Below are 24,760 nucleotides of genomic sequence, written 5' to 3'. Positions count from 1 at the left end.
CAACCCATTTTTTAAAAACTTCGTCGGAAAGCATTTTATTTGTTTTTATTTTTCAAAACTCCGGCGAGACGCGCACACACAAGAGAGCGATTGACCGGGCGGCTGCCAATAAACCGTCATGTCGGCACGGCAACCATCTACGGTTGCCAGTTTGAGAATGCAAGTGGAACTGCTGTTGAACTGCCAGTGCCATCGCATGGCCTCATTCAGCTGCACCAGATTCAAAAAAAGTAATCGCCAAAGCAAACGTTTAGAAAGATGGGCAGTAATTCCATGTCACCCCATTTGCTATATACCAATTTACAGTATATGAGCCATATTTTCATGCTGATCTTAATCTTAGCTCTGGATAGCGCATATCCGCCTGGACACTGGTCAAAGGACCCCTTTTCCATCTTTCCCGAGGTGGCTTCGGGAACTGCACCCGTAGTCAGCGCTATCTAAGCCTAATCTTGGACTAAAATTTCTGTGTGGTCTGTTTGCTCTTAAAGAAACTAATTATGAACGATACGTCAGGTTCGTCGGTTGTTCCAACGGCCACCGCACCACCTGCGCATGTCGCGAACATAGCGACAACCTTGAGAAAAATGGATTTCATACGGAACCTGTATCGCTGTGGCGTGGTCGGTCTGCGTGACGACACCAACGGCCTAGTGCGCCACGGCATCATCCGCGATCTGGCGGCGAACGGCGATTTCCTCGTTGACTTCGGCGTGACGGGTCAGAACAAAGTCAGCGTGCCCGTTTGCCAGTGCCTGGAATGGCGGGGGCCCTGCTCCCCCGCGCCCCCGACCCCCGGGACCCCCGTCCTAACCCTCTACTGCACCGCCCCTGATTACACGACGTATTGTCGGGGGGTGCTCCGCTCGCTGAAGTTCGTCCCCGGTCAGCCGTGGTACTGGTACCCCTCCACCTTCCTGGCGGGGGAGGACGCCCAGTACGCTTGTGTGGCCATCCACCTCCCGGGCGGGGAGACGCTGCGCACGGTGGTGCGGCCGGAGCGCGTGCGGCGCGTCCCCCCGGTGGAGCACGGGGACGGGTGGGTCCCCTACCCGTCCGAGCGGCTGCGCTACTGGCGACACGCCGTGCCTGTCATGGATAAGCATCTGATGGCCGCCTCCCAACAGATCCTTCTGATCCAGGCCGGGGCGGCGTTCCGCACGGCCTGGCATACCGCCACCAGCAGCATCAGCGTCGGGCTCCGTCCAGGACAGACCGGGTGGCTGGACCTCGTCTACCTGTCCCACCAGGAGACACCGATGCCCGATACTGAAGTGGTGAGTATGGAAATGCCAATAACCGTTCACTGAGGCCCTGCGCCTGCTTTCAGACGTTCGGCCGTTGTTAACGGTAGTTCTTATTAGGATAATATGTATAATTATCCAATTACCGTAGTCAAATCCGTGCAGTAAAAATATTTTACGACGCTATTGGAAAAGTTTATGTTGACAAAACATTTGCTTTAGGTGACTGATATCATATCAGTGCATATCAGTGATATGCATTAATCGAGAAAATTCGAAGCACTTCATTAAGGCTCATTTAAATCTGGTATCTGTATCTTTAAAGCATTTTCACAAAATGTGCTTGGAGTTTTAGATGAGTAAGCTACGTGAAGTTGTGGAGAAGTTTAGACACTCTCCGAAACCGAAACCGAAACAGAATCAGGTGCCGAAACGATCTCTGGACGTTGCCGGCGGCACGCCGGCGAAAAAGCCAACTAAAGTAAGTCGCTATGGTATAACCAATGAGTTATGTTTCGTCTTAGGCCGGGGTGTCCAAGTGAAGCCGTTCAAACAACTTCAAAATCACAATCTAAAGAAAAAAAAAACACGGAATATATTTTTAGCGCTGAACTACTGTGATCGCCCGCATAATAAGTTAATTATGAATTATGCTTGGATGGCGATATACATATAGGCTAGCTCAGTCTTTTGCAGGCTAAATCGGCTGCGCTAAGTCGCTCGTCAGACCCATTAGTGTCCGAATTGACACCGCGCATCACGGCGGAAATCCTCTCCTGTCTAGCGGTCAACCAACAGATGACGTGCCGCCGTGTATGCACCAAATGGAACGGGATTGCCACCGCCGGCATGCTGACCACCGTTATAATCGACCCAGGCAAGTATCCCCGGGCCAAACTGCCTTATGCGTTGTGCCACACGATCAACCCGAACACCCAGCTCCTGCTGATCACCAACGGGACGCACGTGCGGGAGTTCACTGTGTCTTTCTTCAACGTGGTCTTCGACATGCTCCGGGGTCTCCAAACCCGGGTGCCGTGCATTGTCGTAACCGATACCAAGGTGCTGGCGCGCGATCTGTATGTGGATAAATGGCGGAACACGTTGCCGTGGTCGACGGTGTGTCAGCGGTTAGTTCTGCGCAACGTCAAGCTGGTGTTACAGCAGCGGCAACGCGAGGGAGCGGATGATCTGGTATGGCTGGAAGGGGTGCTACGGAGGGATTACGGGATACGTGACTGCCAGTGGAAATTAACGGAACACGCGCGGGGTCTGTTCGTTGATGTGTTGGCGGTGTTGCGGATTATTGACGGAATTCGACGGTTCAACCCATAGGTGTAACTGGTGTAGACGGAATTCCGCGGAAATTGGAATCGCAAAAACTGTTTTCACGCCAATGTATGCATATGCGTTTCCACTTTGGAGTTTGGAGTGTGAACAAACGAAACGAATATCTTTCGGAGCACGCGACAGCGAACGCTGCATCGAGCGTGTACGATTTTTGTAGTATGTTTTGCATTTATCTCTAAGCTGATGAGCTTACGTAACTAATAGCTAATTCGTTTACCGACACTCGATCTCAAGAGCAAGAATTAAATCTCTGTGAAGACCTCTCTAATAACGTTTTTCTGGAACAGTGTTTCTTAGGTTTACTTAGGTTTCTTAGGCTTATTAGGTTTATTTCTTAGGTTTCTGTTATGTGTTTTTCTTGTATTTTAACCTCAGTATTACTGGGAATTATAAAAACTGGACAGATTACCCAAAATGCAAGCACTACACACTCGTGACCTTTACAATAAAGACCGTGCATGGTTGTTCTTCTTTGGCCATCCCGTTGGTGAGCGGCCAGTGCTGCTCCCGCGTGGGTCACTGCAGAAACACGAAGCGCATCACCGAGGCGGCCTCAAACTGCCGCGCGGTCTACTTGGCATTCCTGGTAATTCATCCACCGCGACATTTTGGCATACACCGGCACTGAATGGCATCAGGCGACGGTGAAAAACGTGTTTTCCAAGAAATATCATATGTTGTATCGCCAAATCGTTGCTCCCACGGGAGAAGATGTGCGTAAGAAATCCATTGTGCGCTTCCTAACCACTGATTACATAATGCTATGCGTAAATGACAACCGAATTTATGCAGTTAATTTAAGCCATGAAAAGCCGCCTTTTGAAAAGAATTAAGCGATGAAAGCCTGAAGCTATCAAAAATATTGCGAATTGACGACACAAATAGTTGTCAATTTGTCATGTACAGACTGTACAAGTCAAAGTGTATCTCGGTAAATTGGTAATCATTTTATCGGAACCGAAGCAAGGCAAGATCGAGAAATATCGTAATATCGGCCAGGACTCCCCAATGTCCCATTCCGTCCTCTGGGCTTTGAAGCGCTCGGATCGGAAGCTGCCGCACGATAACGGAATTCGGACCGGAGATACATTAGGAAACCAACCGGCGAAAAATAAGCCACGAAATATCTTCACCAGCGGATCAGCATCGAAATCCAACGAGGAAATGCGGCATCGAGCATGGGGACAGCCCCAATGGATGTAAATTTAGATCAAATTTTCTCTGTGATTAGGTAGCCTTTTCCACTGGTGCTTAAGCGATTGTTTCTCAAATTACTGTGAAACTTTCGGTTCACAGATAATAATAAAAAAATGAAATAAATATAGCATATTATCGGAAACATTTTCGCTATTTAGGTACAAGGCAATCTTGGAAACTCCCGAGAAGTAAGAGTTACCAGTTTAATAGAAAATGTCGATGGCTGTTCAATAGTTGATGTCATGAAATTATTTTTCGATTGAAAGTTCTATCCTCATGCTCTGCCGCGGCAAATTCGGAGGTGTTGCCAAAAATTACCACAATTTTCTACGTTAAGTACTGCAAGTAAAATCAACAATTTTTACAAAATGATTTTCGTCAGATTTACAAATTTTGCATAAGAGGCGTTTAGGTTTCCGGATCATTGGTTTTAAGGGTTAAGGGATTTGGCCTGGTACAAAGTACCGAATCGGGTACATAAACGGGAACTTGCGCTGTCGCCCACTCCTAAACACGTTTTCGCATTGGTTTATGACATTTTGAAGCCAAAGGATTTGTATACGTAGGCGCAAAATCCGTTTGCGCGCGTAACATCCTGTTCGGGAATCGGGAGTTATTAATGAAATAAAATTCCAAAAATTTAAACGCGCGGAGGTGTACGTACCAAAAGTCTCATTATGAACCGATGCTCTTCAAATTTTGCACGAGAACTAGTGCCCTGCAACGGAGTCGAAAACTTCGTCCAGTCCGATCCGAACTAATAATCGAACCAGTCCGACCTGATTTCAAGGCAAGATCGAGAAATATCGTAATATCGGCCAGGACTCCCCAATGTCCCATTCCGTCCTCTGGGCTTTGAAGCGCACGGATCGGAAGCTGCCGCACGATAACGGAATTCGGACCGGAGATACATTAGGAAACCAACCGGCGAAAAATAAGCCACGAAATATCTTCACCAGCGGATCAGCATCGAAATCCAACGAGGAAATGCGGCATCGAGCATGGGGACAGCCCTAATGGATGCAAATTTAGATCAAATTTTCTCTGTGATTAGGCAGCCTATGTCGACCGGTGCTTAATCTAACCGATTGTTTCTGAAAGTACTCGTACTGTGAAACTTTCGGTTGACAGATAATAATAAAAAAATGAGTTAAATAAAATATACAGCATATTATCGGAAACACTTTCGCTGTAGAGGTTCAAGGCAATCCTGGAAACTCCCAAGAAGTAAGAGTAACCAGTTTAATAGAGAACGTCGACGGCTGTTAAATAGTTGATGTCGTGAAATCATTTTCGATTGAATTTTTCGATTGAAAGTTCCATCCTCATGCTCTGCCGCGGCAAATTCGGAGGTGATGTCAAAAATTACCACAATTTTTCTACGTTAAGTACTGCAAGTAAAATTAATAATTTTTACAAAATGATTTTCGTCAGATTTACAAATTTTGCATAGAAGGAAGGCGTTGAGGTTTCCGGATCATTGGTTTTAAGGGTTAAGGGATATACCGAATCGGGTACATGCACGGGAACTTTTGCTGTCGCCCACTCCCAAACACTTTTTCGCATTGCTTTACGACATTTTGTAGCCAAAGGATTTGCATACGTAGGCGTGAAATCCGTTTGCGCGCGCAACATCCGATTCGGGAGTTATTAATGAAATATGAAATTAAATTCCAAAAGTTTAAACGCGCGGAGGTGTACAAAAAGTCTCACTATGAACCGATGCTCTTCAAATTTTGCACGAAAACATTACCATGAAGCTTGTTTTGGTACCGAACCAGCTGGCAGCTTTCTACCTAAAATCTACATAAGTTGTGACAACTTCCTCGAGTTTCGCTTATAATTATAAGTTTTATAACAATTACATAATAATATTCCCGGTTAACATTAGAAACGGGAATATGATACCGGACGGTCAGGCGGCTACTATTGAGTCATTCATCCACCATGTCCCTGGTGCAACCATCCGCGGTTGCCGCTCAACTGCTCAAGGTGCTTTAATGGCTGACAGGCCAGAGGCTCGTATGGATGCCCGTGTTGAAAGTTGAAATTCCAACAGGCGCCTACAGTTTTCAGTTGTTTTCTGAACAATTTCCAGTTGTGAATACTTGTTATTCCCGAACATCGGATGCTTTACAACCGTTTTAATCGCAGCATGGAACCGTGATTTACGCATTTACCTTGCAAATTTCACCGTGCAGTCTTCGTGAACTGTCAATCTGTCATATACGTTATGTTGACAAAATGCTGTTAGTTTTACAGTTTTACTGGCTAATCTGTTCGCAGTGTTCTGAACTTCTGGTATTATCCTGTTAATTCTGTGGTGCGAGCAGACCGTCAAGCAAACAAACAGTACTTCTAAGTTCTAACATCCACTTTCCGTGTGGAGCATAAATGCTACTCAAATGTCTGATAAACACTGCTTAACGTCTAATGTGGAACGCGGCTACCCAGCCGTTGTCAGTTCAGGAGCAACGATGAGAAAAGCCCCGCGGGACAGGCTGGAGTTTACCCGCGACGTGTACCGCTGCGGTGTGGTGGATGTGCGTGACGACGCCAACGGCTTAGTGCGGCACGGCATCATCCGCGATCTGACACCGCACGGTGATTTCTTCGTCGATTTTGGCCAGTACAACGCCTGCGTGCCCCTCAGCCAATGCTTGGTCTGGCGGGCACCCTCCCTTCCCCCCTGACACCCGGGACCGCCGTGACAACCCTCTTTCATACCGCTCCCGACCGGCCGTGGCACTGGCACTCCTCGACCGTCGTGGTGGCCGAGGACACCAGCGCCCAGCACAGTTACGCGTGCGTGGACATCCACGCCCCGGGCGGGCAGACGGTGCGCACCGTGGTGGCACTGGAGCGCCTGCACGCGGCGGACGGGGACGGTTGGGGGGAGTTGCGCCGGAAGACTCCGGGGCAACCCTACCCGGATACATTCCCGTGCCAGGACGGTCTGCGCTTCTGGCGACATAGGGCGCGGGTGGTGGATGCGCAGCTGATGGCCGCCGCCAGGAAGTGGAGCCAGGGGGCTGCGTTCCGCGCGGCCTGGCATCACGCCACCGGCACGATCAGCGTCGGCTATTGTGTACGCGAGACGGGGAACATGGATTTTATCTACCTTTCCCACGAGGAGGTGCCGTTGCCTGATACGGAAGTTGTAAGCATGGAGATGATTATTATTATTATTATTATTACATCAAGAGCAGACAACTCGCTAAACGGGACTTCAACGTCTGGTCGGCAAAAAGCTATTATTATCATTACTATCGCACTGCACTACAGTAGCCAAACTCCATTAACGGAGATATCTTGCCAGGGTATTTGAAAATTTTTTGGGTAATTTTGATTTTGAAGACGTATACTTCTTTTGGGTTGATTTTGTGATAGATTATGACCAGATTTTTTTTTGATAAAAATTACCCCCATATACACGTACAAGCAGGAATCGAACCCAGGACATACATACGACCGTGCCGAACAATGAACATTTAATAGTTAAATTAAATTGGATTTATTACGAGTACTTTCTTCGCAGACTTTGATTGGTTTGCTCCTTGTAGTTGAGCAAGCTGCGTGGTGTCACCGAACAGTTGGAACAGTCTCGAGGGCTGAAGCGATCACCTGACGTTGCCGTCAGCAGACCGATGAAAAAGCCGGCTAAGGTAAGCATCTATTATCAATAGATTCATATATCCTTACGTCCTTATTTTTTGGAAATTATCTCCTAAATCAGGATTGATTTTTTCAATAAGTTGATGATTTTAAAAAATAGAGCATCGCACAAACGTTCCTACCTTTATATTTTAAAAAAATCTTAAGTTTTGGAGAAGGTCTAAAAAAATTTTTAGAAGCTGTAGTACTTAAAGGTTGTTAGTACTTAAAGGTTGTTGGTTTTGAAAAATATCTTCTAATTCGAAATTCCGTTTGTGAAGCATTTGATAGTTTTATAAAATCCAGCATCTTCCAAAGCTTCCTACCTGCTGCTTGGAAAAAAATTTTGGTTTCCGGAACGTTTTCAAAAACCCTTTTAAACTTTCAGCACTTAGCGTTCAAAGTTCATAGAAATTTCCACTAAATTCTGGAAACGAATGAGCAAATACAGGTTTTGCAACTTAGCAACCTAAACAATAGTTATTTAAAATTGTCAATTACATCCAACTTTTAAATTTACTTTTTTTAAATTCTTGAAACCTTTAGATGGTTTTAAATGCGTTTGAATACCTCAAAATAACCGTAAATTTATCCAAAGTCGGCTCCAAAGCTTTTACATTTCCAGAATTTCTAAATATTTCGACTCGGCCCCGCGCAGCGGGGCCGTTACCTCTAATTTTCTGAGCCTCCAGAATTTCAAAATTTTAAAAATATCTAGAAATCTGAGTATCTCAATATCGCACGGTTTAAATTGTCTAATTTATATGTAATTTCTAAATATCTAAAAGCCGGCCCGCGGCCTGTTTACCGTATTCACTCACGTAGCGGCTCTGTAATTCTGGTGGTAGCTTGGGCATTCACTAACCTACGTTGCTCTGTAATACTGGCGGTAGCTTGGGTATCAGAAATCTAATATAATATATATATTTATTTTATTTTAGTAGAGCTTGACTGAAGGGCTGAAAATCTTACAATCTTACATGCAGCCTGCGAGGTCACCTTGGGCAACCGTTAATCGTTTCCCACAAGTTTCCATTAATTCTGCGCTGAAATATCGGCTTAACGGTTTTTTATGGGCATCGTGTAAATGATCCCACTCCATCCATTTTATCACCGTTTAAATATTATCTGTCGTACCAAAAAATGCAGGTTTTCAATTCGTTAGAATCGGCAATATAAAGTTACCAAAAAGAACCGCGAAAAAGGCAAACAAAAAGAAAAATTACGGAGGCTTTCAGTTTTTATAAAACTGGTCGAATCTAAGCGGAAAGCTTGAAAACTGTTTGCATTTCCACATATTTATAATATTTTTGTAGCTGGTACTCGCTGAGGTTTTATATTTAAAATATTTCTCAAAATCGTTTTTATTGCTGTACGAAGTGTATTTTGTACTGTATTTCTTTCGTTTTTCCATACCTCGAAAACAACTGGTCGCGCGCTAGCGCGACCGATACTTGTATGTACATTAATTTTGGAACTATATTTTATATATAGATATATACATATATGCATTCCGTACCAGCAATACGACGCAGTTTCACAAAAAACAGCGAACACGTCAATTTCACAAAAAAAAGCGGTAAGTAATTGGAAAAGTTTTCTCGGCAGTAGCAGTTCAGAATCTTCAGATAACAATGAGCCTGCGCTAGTAAAAAGTACAGTTTAAACTATATATCAAAAAAAAGGGCCGTAAAACTCGTGAATTAACTGGAGAAGCACGTTCTACTGCTTTTATGAAGCAACGTTTTAGTTTGGCTGTCATTAAGGGAAATGCTACTGCTGTGTTAAGTACGTTGCCTTTTAACCCGCGGGCGGATAGAGATTTTGGTTGTTTTTTTAATGTTTAAATTTTAACTGTAAAGTAGTGTGCCCGCGCTTGCACTTTTGTTGTTATGGCGGCTATTGCCCAATAAACTATTATATCAAAAACTCCGATTCAGATATCAAAATATATAAACGTCTGCAACTGCAGCAGCGCTCCGATCTCAGCAACAACTGCGCGGGGGAGCTCCCCGTGTCCGCCTTGACACCGGAAATCACAGCGGAAATTCTGTCCTGCCTGACGGTGGGCGAACAGACTACATACCGGCGCGTCTGCGCCACATGGGACGCTACCGCCGCCGCCGGCCGGCTGACCACCGTCATCCTGGACCCAAAAAAATATCTTCAGGAAAAACTGGCTTTAGCGCTATACACGGCGGTCCGCCCGACCACCCAGCTGCTGGTGATCACCAACGGGACGCACGAGCGGGAATTTGATGCGTCCTTCCTCAACGTGGTCATCGGCATGCTGGGCGCTCTGCACATCCGGGTGCCGTGCATCGTGCTGGCCGACACCCAGGTGACGGCGCGCGATCTTTACGTGGAGAGCTGGCGGAAAAGCGACCCATTACCGTGGTCGACGGTATGTCGGCGCTTGCTTATGCGGGGCGTGGCGGTGCTGTTCCAGCAGCGGAAACGCGACGATAACGTGGCTCGGGAGTGTGTGCGGCTGGAAGACTTGCTGCTGAAAGACTACGGGATAAAGGAGCACTGCTGGGACTTTACGGAATGCACGCGTGGCGCCTTCACCGATGTCCTCGGCGTGTTGCGAATTTTTGACGGCATTCGGCGGTTCAACTCCTAGTGGGTGGTGCCACAATGCCGATTTTCACGCCAATGTATACAAATCATTCGAACCGTATAGATAAAACAATGCAAAAAATATGTTCCGGGGTGCAGGAAAGCGAAAGCTGCATCGAATAATTATAATATGCGAGTGCGAATTTGTATTACATGTTTATTCTCAATATGTACAAAGCGAGCTTCAATCAACAAATATCATCAAATGAAGAATTTGTGACTGTACACAACACACTCATAGCATTACCACGCATAATCTCCAAACTTAAACGTTGAAACAAAAAATTTGTATTATATACCCACAAGTGTAACATGAAAAGTCTTGCTTATGACCTTTGCAACAAGCGCGCTTTAACGGCGCGTTGTGTTTGCTTGTCCTCTTTGAGATCCGTATATCTTTTATTTCGATCCATAATTCTCCCGGCTACAATCAGACACCATTGCTTCGAATTTGTTAGGGAGCAGTTTTGTTGCTGTCTTCTTGGTCATCACGTTGATGAACGTCCGTGGTTGGTCTCGCGTGGGTCACCACTGAAAAGACGGCCGCGTCATTACGGTGGCCCCAGTCTGGCGCGGCCTGGTTGGCATTCCGTGGAAATCGCCCACCGCGACATTTCGGTATGCCAACGCTGAAAAGCATCAGGCGACGTCGGGAAAGGTGTCAGCTCAGAATACTGTCTTGTACCGGCAATCCGCAGCTCCCATGGGAGGAGAAGTGTTTACGATGTGCGTAAGAAACGCTTTGTTCCCTTCTTAAGCCTTGATTGCATAATGCCGGTTGCTCTTTAAATTTAGCTACATATAAAGCCGGTCATGGAAATATAAAGGTCGTCTTTCTTAGAATTAAGTGCCGAAGTCGGTATAAAGAGCTGCAATATGTGCTATATGTGTCATCATTTTGCCGGTTGGCTAAGATTTACTGTTAATATTATCCTTTTTAAAAGATAACTATGTATATTTACTGGAGACCGTTAAATCTCGCTGCACTGGTATTTTTCGCCGCCGGCATCGACGCCGCCGTCCGCATGTGGCCGGCACCGGCCGCCATGGCGCTGCGCCTACACGCGGAACGCGAGCGCTCCACTGTCCTGAGCCAGCGTCCCTACCGGCCGCCGACCACTACCCCCACCACGACGACGACGGCCACCCCGTCTCCGACGACGACCCCGGAGGCCGGCCAGTACCTGCACCGTTTCGGGCCGTGGCAGAGCATCCATCCGCTGCCGGCGGATCGTCGACTGCGCGCCCAGTACCAGCGTTTCCGACAGGCGCAGGCACTGGCGGCGGCGCAGCGCGGCGGTAACCCGGCCTTTGCGTCCGGGGAGGGCGCCACGTTGAAGGGGATCATGGATCTGGCCATGGGCATGGGACTGCACTGAGCACAGCCGATTCATCGCGTCATCTGAATATTTCTAAATATTTCTAAATGTTTCTAACTATCGGGAAATCTCTGGAATGGAAAAGCACATAGTCACACCGACGCACAACCTGGTGCTCATTTTTTCGTATATTTAGTGACGGCTCATTGCGCAGATCTCCCTTATTAGTTATTATAATTACATTTCATTTCCTGTTTTTGGTCTGTTTTGTACTTGTAGTTGATTATTTTGCGGAAATAATTTTATACGGTTGTAGTTTTTAACATGCAGTGAGAATGCCGATGTGCTTTGATCTCCTGACCTGAGAAAATGCTTCAACGTCCCAAATTATTCATTAACCCTGTCATATGGATATTCCTGGAGGTGGTGATTTGTTTCCGGGAAGGACTAATGGCCAGGCGACATTCCCGGCTGTATTTCATAACTCTGCGTGCTGTCCATCCATTACTTAACCAGCGTGATGAAAATTGACAGTGAATTGACAGGATTTTTCCCGCAGGACCTGTTTACCGGTTCATAGTGCATAACACATCGATCGACAGTTTATTTCACGGGCATCAGCCGCGCTTGCAGCAATATTATGTTGATATACATATAAAGTCAATAATTTGCGATAATTAGACATTTAAGGCAGAAGCCATGTGTGACCTTTTTCTATATATAACAGTACATGTATTGTACGTGTTTTTTGTTTGGTTACCTGTTTATTGTATGGTTTCCTTGTTATGTGTAATGTGTACTAAGGTAGTGTTGATTTTGAATAAGGTAGAGGCTTTGCAACATTAGTTAATATGAATTCTTAAAACGTTTTACGCAGTTTCTGCCAGCGCAGGCTCATTGTTATGTGAAATGGCTATTGCCGAATAAAAACACGTACTACTAAAAATGTGTTCCAGTGGTTCCCACTTAAAACATAATTCCACTAAGTTCAGTAATTAAACTTCGGGAAAATCATTAATTTCGGTATTGTACCTGCCGAGGCAGTAGACTGTACTCTGTATCAGTATGTATGACATGGAAATGGCCCGAAACATGGCACCAAATTCGTATACGCTGTACATATAATATTAAGGAAAACTGCAGTACCTTGTAGTACAGATATCTCTCGTGCACGTCGAAACCCTTATGGATAACTTTTTTACACTCTGGCTAGAAAACCGTCTATATGCTCAACATCCGGTTGCCGAGATATGGCGAGATATTACTAGTAAAAGTTCAAGGGCGATACGTGCACCAAAATTCAAGTTATTATCCGATTTTGAAGCTTTGCTGTAACAGTACATATAAGGATGAAGATCAAATTTAATCCCTACATAAACCATACATATTCGTATATATTCGTAGCATTTTCTGGAAAATACGAAATGAAATCTGATTTATCAGTTCTAGCGGTACATTTTGTCGATGTATCCGTATACTACATATTTATGGTTTCTGTGAACGCGCTTCCCATGACTTTCCCATAATTAGCGCGCGATATTCAGTCATCATATGTATACAGGCGTATTCTGCGTTTCCCGTCGAACGAACGGGATTCGGTGGATTACTAGGTCGGGCCGTAATTACTTAACCCCGTCAGGATCGCTAACAACACCGCAGGCGGCACTTATCCAGCAAACAAGGCTCGGCAGAATTTCCGCTTATTATTAAATCAGTATACGCCTTGGGCCAAATTACACATAATCGCTGATTACATTCTACAGTACAACGTCTACGACATAAAATCACTGTACATTGTACATAACCGTCCAAACACCCACGTCGCATAATATATCGTGAAACCGTGCCAACGCGCATAAAACAGCAACCTATACAATGCAGGGAAACATTGGCAAAGGTCACTGCATGGCGTAGGTGTGCTCGAACAACAGCAGGGAAATCCGCGTGACAAATCCATCCAGTCGCTCGTTTTTATTGCTTTTAAATGCCACACTTCACCTTGTACTCACAAACAAGACGACTCTCCGAAACTGTACCGTCGATTATCCGAACCGTAAATAAACGTGGGAGCGCGGCGCCGGGGCCGGTGTCGGATCGGGGATGATGGGCGCCACCGTCGCCACCGGCCGCATCTGCTCGATCCGTTCCATCACACTGTCGGCCGACAGCCCGGCCACCGGACCCTCGCCGCGACTGCGCTGCATGGCGGTGCGGGCGGGCGGCACCATCCCGTGACCTTTACCGGGGGTCGGTTCCGGGAAGAGGTCGTCGTCCACGGAGCGCAGGGAGGTCAGGCGGAGGAGCGGGCGGGACCGCTGCGGGAAGACGGAGTCGGGCGGAGCCTCGTCCTCCGGGACGGTGTCCAGCAGGAGACGCAGGAAGCGGCTGCCGCTGTACACGCGCTTCACCGGCCAGTCGAGGGTGTCGGCGGAACGGTAGAAGTCGCCGCGGTGGGCAAATGCGGCGGTGCCGGTGAGGATGTGGATTAATGTTATCAGCTCGATTATATGCATTCCCAACATGACGGAGTTTTATATATGTATCAGATTTTAAGCACGGCTATATCATGACAATCGGTTGTCAGCCACTCAAGTAAAAATGGTCGCACGCGCTGGTACACTACTTGATAGTTAAAATTTAAACATTAAAATGAACAAACCAGCGTCTCTGTCTTCACTCAGGTTGATAGGTAACGTCATGGTATTGTGATTCAGTACATATTTTCGAAAAATGTAAATCCCGCAAGCGTTATGCAAAATTACTAAAACGTACGTATACCAATCCCGATAAGTGACAGTCCAAAGTGAGTACCAGTCGCTCTTTATATACAGTGTCTCTGGCGTACCCGGCGACAACAGCCATCAGCGTATCATTATCGACGTATGACACCAATTGATCGCGCTGCACACAACAGCCTTGTTTGGCAGATTGCGGCCCAGTGAATAGGCTGCATGATCCGGTGTTAAAGAGGATTGATTGGCGTGGCCCCGGCCTGGACGCCCCTGCTGGCGCAGTCCCGGACGCCGGGTGGCCTGGGCGGGCACTAATTGGGCAGCTGCGCGACCGGATGTCGCCGGCGCAGTCCCCGTTGATAACGCCCATCGGCCGGGGGGAATTGCTCCCCGGGAGCGGCTCCATGGGACGCAGGGGAATGTGCCATACAAATGTCCGCTTTTTGCTGCTGTTATCCCGGTTATTCAATTGCCCGTAAACAGTGTCATCCCACGTGCGGTAATTGAAAATTATGGCTTCAAGGGAAATGCCTGTCGGTCATGCATACGTATACAGTGTACCTATGTACAAGCGTGCCCCGTAATTTCTTACGTAAAGGTTTGGCGTAACCCGGGAATTTGTATTTGTCGCTGTGGTGGTGCGTTAGAAATTACGGGACAAGCTTGTATATCGTTACAAGCCGTACGAGTATGTTTAAAGTGTCCTAATTCCCTGTTATTCTACGTCATGTACCACATCATAACACAGGCGTATATCTATAAAAATAATTATTGTGTTATGTTGTAAAAGTTACTGCGTAGACGATCGACAGAAATAAAGACAATAAGTACTTAATTTACGGATAATATTACGATGCAGTGTATTCATCTTGTACGTAATTATAATAATAGGAGTACTAATTTTAAAGTTTAAACTGTTTTTGCAAAGACGTAGAGGAAACGAAACAGCGTATATCAGTGCAGTATGGCGTCGATGCGAAGGAACGCACCCGGGCGTACAGGAAAGAAAGACTGCAAGGAAAACAACAGATTTACCGATCCAAAAGTTCCCGTAGTTTATCGAGTTATCGAGGAAGAGTTGCGAATGTAGCGGTAACCCACGGTCGGGGGAGTTTTTGCGCCAGAGAATCAGTATTGAGATACAACGAGGAAGTGCAGTGTCTGTCCTCGGAACTTTTAATGGCATGAGAGACAACGAAGATGTTTTTTTAGCATTTAGATTGGCTGGTCGGGAATATTTAGTGCCCGATGTTGTTTTTCTTGGCAGCTTTGCTGTGATTTTGTTATCAATGAATTAAAAAAAGAAAGATTTACCGGTTGTACATTGGTGGAAAGCTTGATGAAGTGTGCTGGATGTTGTAAAAAGAAAACCAACTCCACACATACTTCTATCGACATTTAAGAAAAATGGCCCGCTACATGGTGTCAAAAATGAAATACATACACTAAACTTTCGCTTTCGCGCACTCCGAATCACGTTTTTGTGATACTTTGTGCCATTCTAAAGCTAAATGATTTGTATACATTGTTCTGAAAACGGTTTGCCCGCGCAGCCTTGTTGTGTACCAAAAGTCTGGTTATTACCCAATCATCCTGAAATCAGCTTTTTTCTTTCAGATCTTCTTATTTTTTTATTATATATATAGTTCTATCGAATTGGCGCAGCAAGTTACGTACGAATATAGAATTTACGGTTTCCCGGGTGTAATACTTCTTATTTACGGTTGCACTGAAAATCAGTTTGTAGTTACTGATCGTCTGATGACAAACAGATGTTTAACAAATCACCGGTGGTTAACGTGTACAGGCAACGTCCACAGATGCGGCCAAAACCGTTTCCCACAGCGAAGCAGGTTGAATACTCAGGCGGCGGTCATCTTGCGCACCATGTAGTTGAGGACGCCGCCGTTGCGGTAGTAGGTCAGCTCCACTTCCGTGTCGAAGCGAGCCACCACCTGGAACTCCTTCCCGTCATCCGTCTAACCAAACACATTCATTTCGATCACGGTGACTTGCCATGCAGTTCATCTAATTTTACTATGGCAGCCTCAATTTCCTTCTCATTATCACGACGACAGTGAATCCGCTGGCCGGAATGTGCACACTGACTGACCTTAACGGTGACTCGGTCGCCGGGCTGGATGAGATCGGGGATGCCGATGGTGAATTTCTCCCGTCCCGTCAGGCCCAGCGTGTCGGCGCTCTGGCCGGGCACGTACTGCAGCGGCGCGATGCCCATCCCGATCAGATTGCTGCGGTGGATGCGCTCGTAGCTCTCCGCGATCACCGCCTTCACGCCCTGCAATCACAATCCACCATCAGAATTTGAAGAACACAACTAACAAAGACGGAGGGAGCAACGCGCATTAAATGACCGGCGCTGGACCAGAAGAGAAAATATTGGCGCGATATTCCTTTGTCAATCTGCTTCCTAATATCGAGAGACTGACCGTGCTGCTTCTTTATTGATGGTACATGAGGACTTTACCCGGATGATATGTACGAGTACAATGCTAGCATGCGTACAGATGACTGCTTTTTTTTTCCGCAACAAAAATGGCATTAATGTTTTCGTCAATAGCCACGCTGGCTGGAGAATAACTGCGTGTGTCTTACCAGCAGCAGCGGTCCCTTGGCCGCCCAGTCGCGCGACGATCCCGAGCCGTACTCCTTCCCGGTCAGGATGATCAGCGGGGTCCCCTCCGCCATGTAGCGGTCCGCGGCATCCGGAATGTCCATCACGTCGCCGCTGGGAATGTGCACCGTCTGTGGACCGGGCTTGCTCACCTGCAACCAATTTACCACCGTCAACAATCGGTCCAACGGGAGATATGGCGAATTCAATGCACAAAATGTGAAAATCAGGTGACAAGCAACCCATCTTCCGGAAATTCTGCTGTTAACGCACACAACTACCAAGACGAACCGGTCCCCGAAATTTTAAAATCAGTTTTACAACACTAATTAAATTCAGTTTATCAGTAAACATGTTGCTTAATTTCTCAGCAATAAAAACCATCATTTCTGAAAAACATTCAAAACGCAAATCCTACAAATACAGACTAGAATCCGCAACAAAACAAGACCAAACTCCGCTAGAGAAAATAGTCAAAATTCAGGAAAGATCTCTTAAATTATCTGGAAAAAAATGTCACGAAAACGGTCAACTAATTCGTACCAGTTTATTGACGAGCCGAATGTTGGCGAAGGTGCCGCGCTTCATGACGGCATCATGGCCGCGGCGTGACCCGTACGAATTGAAGTCTTTGGGAGCGATGCCGCGCTCGACGAGGTAGCGGGCCGCTGGCGAGGTGCGGGCGATGTTGCCGGCCGGACTGATGTGGTCCGTCGTGATGGAGTCGCCCAGGTGCAGCAGGCAGTGGGCGGCGTGGATGGGCTGGATGGGGTGCACCTCCCGCGACATGCCGTCGAAGTAGGGCGGGTACTTGACGTAAGTAGACATCTCGCTCCACGGATACAGCACCTACCAAACAACCACGCCGGTTATTCAAAAAAATGCAAAATTACAGAGAAATGCAACTAATAATCCGGAAAAATCCGCGGGATTTAAGGGTAAAAAAAAATATATAACAAGCTCATCAAAGGTCAGGAGGGAAATAAAGAATCAAAAAATTTCTGAAACGTAGGAAAATTATAAAATTTAGCACAATATATTTCTAAAACTCTGGAGAAATCACCGGAAAATTAAAAGTGCATTCCTAAAAATTAGGTAATAGAAAATTATCCGGAATAAAATTTAAAAATCATAGAAACAATTCTCCAACCCCAAGAAAAAAATACCTAAACTGAAGCGAAGGTCTCCAGAAATCATGAAAAATTTACTATGTATAAATATATAAAATCTTGGAAGCATGGAATTTTCAGTTAAACAAAATCCTTGAAATTTAGTAAGACATCCGCAGAACGCATAAAAACCTTCTGAAATCAACCAGGAAAAAAATTATGCAATTTCACAAAATTCTTATTAATTATACAAATTCCGAATAATTAGGCGAGAATACCTAAAATTCCAGAAAAAATTTCCGAATTTTAGGAAAAATCCTTATTACCGATGGTTGCGCGTCCAGCGAATTCCAGCGACTATTCCCGGCCGCCACACTGCCGTAGACCTCCTCGAACATGGCCGGATGCACCACCTTCCGCTCCAGCTGGTCCACTTCCTCGCGCGTCGGCCAGATATCGCGCAGGAAGACCGGCGTCCCGTCGGGCGACTGTCCCAACGGCTCCCTGTCGAAATCAATGGCCACGGTGCCGGCCAGCGCGTAGGCCACCACCAGGGGCGGCGAGGCCAGGTAGTTGGCGCGCGTGTTGGGGTGGATGCGGCCCTCGAAGTTGCGGTTGCCGGACAGCACGCCGGCCACGATCAGGTCGCCCTTCTCGATGGCCGCCACGATGGACTCGTGCAGCGGCCCGCTGTTCCCGATGCAGGTCATGCAGCCGTAGCCCGTCACCGAAAACCTGCCCGGAATAATAACGCAGTGTTTTCCATCAATTATTTTGCTAATTTTCGAAAGTGCGTCAGACATCAAAAAACCTCTGAAGTGAAATTAAAAATAAACAAAATTAAGAATAATTATTTTGCCCGTCTTATAAGGTAGGTTCTTGTTAGCTTATTTAAATTCGCATTATTCGTTCAAATGTACCTTGCTTTGTTCTATCGATTACCTTTCGGTAAATCGTTCAAGGCAGAAATTTTATTCGTTCAAAATTGGTTCCTTAAAAAAATCGAATAATTAAAAGAAATTATTTCCCCTACAATGCCCATTGTCCATCATTTTCCATTTATTAATTTTTTTAAAAAAAATGCTTTTATTACATGTATGTCTTAAATGTATGTCTTAAATGTATGTATGTCTTACATGTATGTCTTAAATTGTATGTCTTAAATATTCCGCAATAATGTTTACATTTTTCAAATAAAAGGCCGGCTTAATTTCGAACCATTAGTTAATTACTTTTCCATGTTAGTTTAATCATATATATTATCGCACTTATTTCCGGGGTTTTATTTCCACACCGATGGTTTTCCTTTCTTCGTAACCTGCGTGGGCAAGCGCCCAACTAAATTAGAAGAAATTTTGCCATTGTAATTATTCTGTTCTTGTTACAAAACTGTTTTTTTTTGCCGGGAATTACTTTTAATAAGCATCATGTACAAGCACATACTGAGTACTGAAACAAAATTCATTGTACTGTCACTGCTGTGCCTGGCTTGTGCTAATAAAAGCACAGTATACCGATTAACATCGTGCGAATTGTAGTGAAGCGGCGCACTGCGACGTCATCCACAGCGTTGTTCTGGCAATTCTGCCACCGAAAAAAATTGAATAAAGTATAAAATTAATTAAAACTATGTCTTTCTTTTCAACTCAACCGATTGTTATTTATTTTTCAAATAATCTGATTTACCAATATAAATTTTGTTCGTTGATTTATTAATTTTAATTTGATCAAATAAATTTGCTTATTTCATTTTACATGAAATCTGGTTCATTTCGGAAAGCTTTAATGAGAAAGCGATGACCAACCCGAGTTGTTCCAGGAACGGCGTCAATCCCGAGGACTGCAGGTACTTCGTGGCCACCCCGCTCCCCGGCGACAAGCTGGTCTTAACGTACGGCTTAACCAACAACCCGCGTTCCACGGCCTTTCTGGCCAACAGTCCAGCGCCCAGCATTACGCTGGGGTTGCTGGTGTTGGTGCAGCTGGTGATGGCGGCGATGACCACGTCCCCGTGGCGCAGCGGATACTCCCGGCCGTCGTATAGCAGCGGCGCGTGGGCGCTGACCCGGTCAGGCGGGAGACCGTAGCCCTTGAAGCCCACCTGCGGAGGCAGCGGGTGGGATCAGTTGGGTGTTTAGCAGGCTAGAGTCTCGTTCGTTATCGGAAATAATTGGCTGTTTAACAGACTAGAGTCTCGTTCGTTATCGGAATTAAATTTGTTGTTTAGCAAGCTAGAGTCTCCTTCGTTATCGGAATTAAATCTGCTGCTTGTTAGACTAGTGTCTCGTTCGTTATCGGAATCAAATTGGCTGTTGGGCTAGAGTCTCGTTCGTTATCGGAATTAACCAGACGCGAACCTTGTTGGTGAGAGCCTTGGTGAAGTCGTCTTTGACCTGGGTCAGGGGGACCATGTCGTGCGGACGTTTCGGGCCGCTGATGCTCGGCACGACCGTACTCAAATCTTAACGTACACAACAGTGAGAAAAGATGACAAATAAATAAAAAATAAAAAAAAAACAGCAGTAAAAAAGAAATAAAAAATTAAGAAAATAGAAATTACTGACCCAGTTCGACAACGGTGGTGAAAGTCGGGTCTTCGTCGGGTTTGGTGTAATCACGGAACATGCCCGTGGCTTTCAGGTAGGCTTCCACCACGGCCAATTTGCGCGACGTTCGTCCTGCCGATACAATCATGCGGTTATTATTGCACTTTTATATTTAAATATGCCGTAATTAAAATTATTTTTCAGAATTTAAAAAAAAATTTTAAACGATGTGTTTTAATTTTAATATTTTAAATAGAATACGCAATAATTGTTTTTTCTAAATGTTCAGTTCTTTCATGTACGTAAAATAATAACATTCGCCACCACTGCTTCGCAAAATTTCTGCATTTTTTATATCAAAAGGCAAAAAAAAAATTATAAAAAATGCCCATGAATGCAGGTTAATAATAAGCATTACCGGTATTTATTGGCTTTTCAGATAAATGTTTATTTAGAAAGTGTGTATTTTACTCTATGCTGCATAACAGAATATCTAATCACAAGCCCGCTGTATCTTGTACGACATATTTGGAGAAGTGGAACGCGGTCCACTGTTCTACAACTCCCTATGCCAATTAAGCCATTGCAGTAGCCACCCAAATAGCAATAACTGCAAGCGCTAGTACACTACTTAATAGTTAAAAATTGGAACATTAAAAAAACAAAGCCATTAGTATAGCAATATTTACCGGTCTGTCGCAGGTAGTCCAGCGTCTTGTTGTCCACCGGGAAGAAGCCGCAGGTGGCGCCGTACTCCGGCGCCATATTGCTGATGGTGGCGCGGTCGGCGATGCTCAGCGCGGCGCACCCGGCGCCGAAGAACTCCACGAACTTATTCACCACGCCCAATTTGCGCAGAATCTATTGGACAAGATTACCGGGAATATTTAACCACATCGGTGCACAAGACAATGCGCGTACCGCGGTGATGGTGAGGACCAGATCCGTGCTGGTGGTCACTTCCGGCAGCCGGCCGGTCAGCTTGAAGCCCACCACCTCCGGGAGGACCATGCTGATGGCCTGGCCCAGCATCACGGCCTCCGCTTCGATGCCGCCGACGCCTGCCATTAATTACGCAAAATTAATACAATTTAATTAATCAAAATCAAATTAAATTAATTTAATTTTATCAAATTAAAACACATTAAATATGCTGCTCGTAGGTTATTAATTCTCCCGTTTTTCCATGAATACAGAATTTCGTTAAAAGGCCTGTAAAATCGAAAACCAATCAATGTGCGTGGAATATCTATTAAAATTCGTTAAAAATTTGTTTCAAAACACGGTCCATTAAAATAGCAAAAACAAGAGCAAAACGCGGATCAGGAGACTACGCACCCCATCCCAGGACGCCGAGACCGTTGATCATGGTAGTGTGGGAGTCGGTGCCGACGACGGTGTCCGGGTAGAGCAGACCGCTGTCCGCTTCGAAGACGACCCGCGCCAAATACTCCAAATTCACCTGGTGGACGATGCCGGAGCCAGGCGGGACGATCAGCATGTTCTGGAAGGCCTTCGCGCCCCACTATACACCAACCACCGTGAATTATTCAAAACAAATAAACAGAATTAGCAAAAATACCGCCTAATATTTATGAGAAAATTATTCGATTATTTTCTAGCAGTTATTTTCGTCCGGTGATTCTTTTTTAAAAGTATTCCTAATTTTAAGGTATTCTCCTTTTAATAACGCTTTTGAAAAAATTATTTTCGCTGCACCATGTACTGAGAAACAATTAAACTAATTTTTTTAAAAATTATATTAAATGTTTAGTTTTTTTTTTGTTTACTTTAAACCTAAATCGGTCTACCTTAAGAAATTGGAAGCGCTCGGCGTTGCGCTCATATTCCAGCTTCTCGTTAATCTCCAGCGCTTCCGGTCTGTAGAAAAAAGCAACACGTTGAAGGCGGACAAAGGGACAGTGGCATGAGAATGTAATCTTGCGTGCGCGACGCGTCCACGACGACGCTGTGGTCGATGACGAGATCGACGGGGTAGATGGGGTTGATTTTGGTGGCATCGCCGCCTAATTGTTCCACGGCATTACGCATCGCCGCCAAATCCACCACGACCGGCACGCCGCTGAAACACACACCCCTTTAGTCAGCAATATGTCTACATCATAGTATAAAATACAATCCTTCAAACAAAAATCTTCAAACCAAACAAAAAATTCAAAATAGTCATAATATGCAAACAATTCACATACGATTTTAATAGGCAGCAGTTTAAACTGCCAAACAATCGCACACCGCAAAGGAAATATATATATTATATACCATCCACAGTGCAGCCACTGCACTACGAAAGCATTCCAATTCTCTAGTTCGAATGACACAAATTCGAATCAATCAGAATCGCAAAAACAGAGCAAAATCAAATTAAACGAAGCGAGAAAAATAATTTCAAAATCACAAAAAACAATGTAATAAAACTTTTTATAAAAATAACTTAAAAACTGTTGCAATTTTGCACAATAATCCGGACAAATGCAAATTGCAAATAATTGCAAATAATTAATAAAATTTGCAAATAATAATAATAATTATAATAATAATTGCAAATAATTCCAGAAGGAACACAAATGCTGAAAATAACAACATGAAAATATTCCGAAATAATTATAATTGACAATAATCCCGAAGGGTGAGGAAATACGAGGCAAGAATGCGGCGCACTCACGTCAGATCCTGGAGGATGACGCGGGCGGCCTTGAAGGCCACCTCGACGCCGTCGGGATGCCGGTGGACGTCGTCCCACCTGAGGATGCTCTCCACGTCGCTCTTGCGCACATGGAAGCCGTCGCAGTTGCGCACCGCCGACTCCAGCAGCACGCGGATACTGTACGGCAGACGATCTGCACAGAACAACCGCCAATTTATAAATAGACTCCTATTTCAATCTAACACAAAACCTTACTAATTTACTTAATTTGTGAATTTTATTAGATTCAAATCATAAAAATTAAAAACACAAAATTTAATTACTTAGTTTGACAAATAACTAAAGTTTAATAATTTACCTAATTTCTCAGCTCTATTAGATTAAATTCACAAAAATTAAAAACACAAAATTTAATCACTTAACTTAGTTTTAATAATTTACTTAATTTCTAAACCTTATTAGATTAAATTTATAAAAATTAAAAACACAAAAATTTAACTACTTAGCTTGACAATTTAACTAAAGTTTAATAATTTACCTAATTTCTCAGCTCTATTAGATTAAATTCACAAAAATTAAAAACACAAAATTTAATCACTTAACTTAGTTTTAATAATTTACTTAATTTCTAAACCTTATTAGATTAAATTCATAAAAATTAAAAATACAAAAATTTAATTACTTAGTTTGACAATTTAACTAAATTTTAAGAATTTTAACTTAATTTCTGAACTTGATTAGATTAAATTCACAGAAAAGCCAAAAAAAATGCCAAATTAAAAAAGCCAAAATTTAATTACTTAGTTTGAGAATTTGAATTATTTACTTTCATGCTTTTATTATTTTTTATTCTACTTACCGCTGTTATCCGTTGCAAAATTTCTTCGACACAGCCCAAGAAAGCAAATTAACAATATGCAGGGCGCGTTTTCAGTGATCTTTCCGATAAATTTAGCAGGTTAATTAAAAAAAGTGGTTTTTTGTTAATTTAACTGAATCGATTATTTATTCTTAGAACAGCTAGTGACAAAACGCCTTTGACGCTTTTTTGAAGGAGACGCGCGCCACTGTTCTACGATTTTCTATAAAAATGTCCCGTCTTTACGTTCTCCATTCTTTCCAGCATAATAATAATTTTTATAATTTAATAATAAGTAAACCAGATGTAAAATCGGCTACGATTAATTCAACCAGTCAAGCAGGACAAAATACACGAATCACAACACATTAGAAAAAGAAGAAGAAAAAATCCACACAAATCTTAGCGCTGAGCCAGTACTAGTAGCAATTCTTTACCGTACAAAACGCGATTTTCTCCATCAAAAAGTCGATGCAGATCGAAAAACTGGTGCTGCGTGCCGGCCACCTCCAGCGGGGAGATGCAGCTGATGTATGGATTTTCTGCCGGGATATGCATCCTCAATAAAACAGTGAAGCAGAGCGCGATAAATCAGGAAGAAGACGACAGCCGCACGAAAACCACGACACTGCCTTCGAAATCGGCCAAATCAGCCAGCATCAAACGCATTCAGTTACGCCTTCACACTCCACGCTCGAGTCACCAGCGTGCGTGCAAAGTCCGCGCCGGCATCGAGGGATAAGAATGTAGATAAATCACGTTAAGGCTGCGGGCGATAACGATTTTAAACGAAAAGAGAACCTGCTACTAAAATGGAAACATTCGGTT

At 44.5% G+C, this 24,760-nt stretch overlaps 3 protein-coding genes across 4 annotated transcripts; 2 read left to right on the top strand and 1 right to left on the bottom strand.

The window, feature by feature from the left end:
* Positions 1-230: 230 nt before the first annotated feature.
* On the top strand, positions 231-2,963 carry LOC129601175 (uncharacterized). The gene is made up of 3 exons (XM_055499914.1): positions 231-1,277; positions 1,600-1,725; positions 1,941-2,963. The coding sequence occupies exons 1-3, from the start codon at positions 501-503 to the stop codon at positions 2,577-2,579; spliced, it is 1,542 nt and encodes a 513-aa protein (XP_055355889.1). The 5' UTR covers positions 231-500; the 3' UTR covers positions 2,580-2,963.
* A 2,922-nt stretch (positions 2,964-5,885) lies between these two features.
* On the top strand, positions 5,886-10,631 carry LOC129601177 (uncharacterized). 2 transcript variants are annotated; one of them, XM_055499917.1, is made up of 4 exons: positions 5,886-6,951; positions 7,355-7,456; positions 9,418-10,105; positions 10,526-10,570. In XM_055499917.1, exons 1-3 carry the CDS (start codon positions 6,448-6,450, stop codon positions 10,069-10,071), a joined length of 1,260 nt encoding a protein of 419 aa, XP_055355892.1. In that variant the 5' UTR covers positions 5,886-6,447; the 3' UTR covers positions 10,072-10,105; positions 10,526-10,570. The 2 variants fall into 2 exon arrangements, with proteins under 2 accessions (XP_055355892.1, XP_055355891.1); XM_055499916.1 differs by having other exon boundaries at positions 9,418-10,631.
* A 5,103-nt stretch (positions 10,632-15,734) lies between these two features.
* Positions 15,735-24,751, bottom strand: LOC129601176 (cytoplasmic aconitate hydratase-like). The gene is made up of 15 exons (XM_055499915.1): positions 24,370-24,751; positions 23,092-23,266; positions 22,354-22,491; positions 22,220-22,289; positions 21,747-21,933; positions 21,330-21,469; positions 21,098-21,269; positions 20,427-20,540; positions 20,220-20,323; positions 19,668-19,963; positions 18,189-18,597; positions 17,297-17,602; positions 16,735-16,905; positions 16,232-16,417; positions 15,735-16,097 (listed from the first exon to the last, which is right to left on the bottom strand). The coding sequence occupies exons 1-15, from the start codon at positions 24,488-24,490 to the stop codon at positions 15,981-15,983; spliced, it is 2,706 nt and encodes a 901-aa protein (XP_055355890.1). The 5' UTR covers positions 24,491-24,751; the 3' UTR covers positions 15,735-15,980.
* Positions 24,752-24,760: the final 9 nt, after the last annotated feature.

This window comes from Paramacrobiotus metropolitanus, unplaced genomic scaffold (assembly GCF_019649055.1).
Source record: "Paramacrobiotus metropolitanus isolate TYO unplaced genomic scaffold, Prichtersi_v1.0 Parri_scaffold0000217, whole genome shotgun sequence".
In the NCBI taxonomy this organism is placed as follows: Eukaryota; Metazoa; Tardigrada; class Eutardigrada; order Parachela; family Macrobiotidae; genus Paramacrobiotus; species Paramacrobiotus metropolitanus.
This window is presented reverse-complemented; position numbering and strand designations above follow the sequence as displayed.

Excerpts from the sequence above, each read along its gene's own strand:
- LOC129601175 (XM_055499914.1), top strand. The coding sequence starts at position 501 with ATGAACGATACGTCAGGTTCGTCGGTTGTTCCAACGGCCACCGCACCA. Across the intron at positions 1,278-1,599 it reads CGATGCCCGATACTGAAGTG|ATGAGTAAGCTACGTGAAGT; the intron begins GTGAGTATGGAA and ends TTGGAGTTTTAG. Across the intron at positions 1,726-1,940 it reads CGGCGAAAAAGCCAACTAAA|GCTAAATCGGCTGCGCTAAG; the intron begins GTAAGTCGCTAT and ends AGTCTTTTGCAG.
- LOC129601177 (XM_055499916.1), top strand. The coding sequence starts at position 6,448 with ATGCTTGGTCTGGCGGGCACCCTCCCTTCCCCCCTGACACCCGGGACC. Across the intron at positions 6,952-7,354 it reads CGTTGCCTGATACGGAAGTT|TTGAGCAAGCTGCGTGGTGT; the intron begins GTAAGCATGGAG and ends TGCTCCTTGTAG. Across the intron at positions 7,457-9,417 it reads CGATGAAAAAGCCGGCTAAG|CAGCGCTCCGATCTCAGCAA; the intron begins GTAAGCATCTAT and ends CTGCAACTGCAG.
- LOC129601176 (XM_055499915.1), bottom strand. The coding sequence starts at position 24,490 with ATGCATATCCCGGCAGAAAATCCATACATCAGCTGCATCTCCCCGCTG. Across the intron at positions 19,964-20,219 it reads CCAAGGCTCTCACCAACAAG|GTGGGCTTCAAGGGCTACGG; the intron begins GTTCGCGTCTGG and ends CTGCCTCCGCAG. Across the intron at positions 16,098-16,231 it reads GCGACCGAGTCACCGTTAAG|ACGGATGACGGGAAGGAGTT; the intron begins GTCAGTCAGTGT and ends GTGTTTGGTTAG.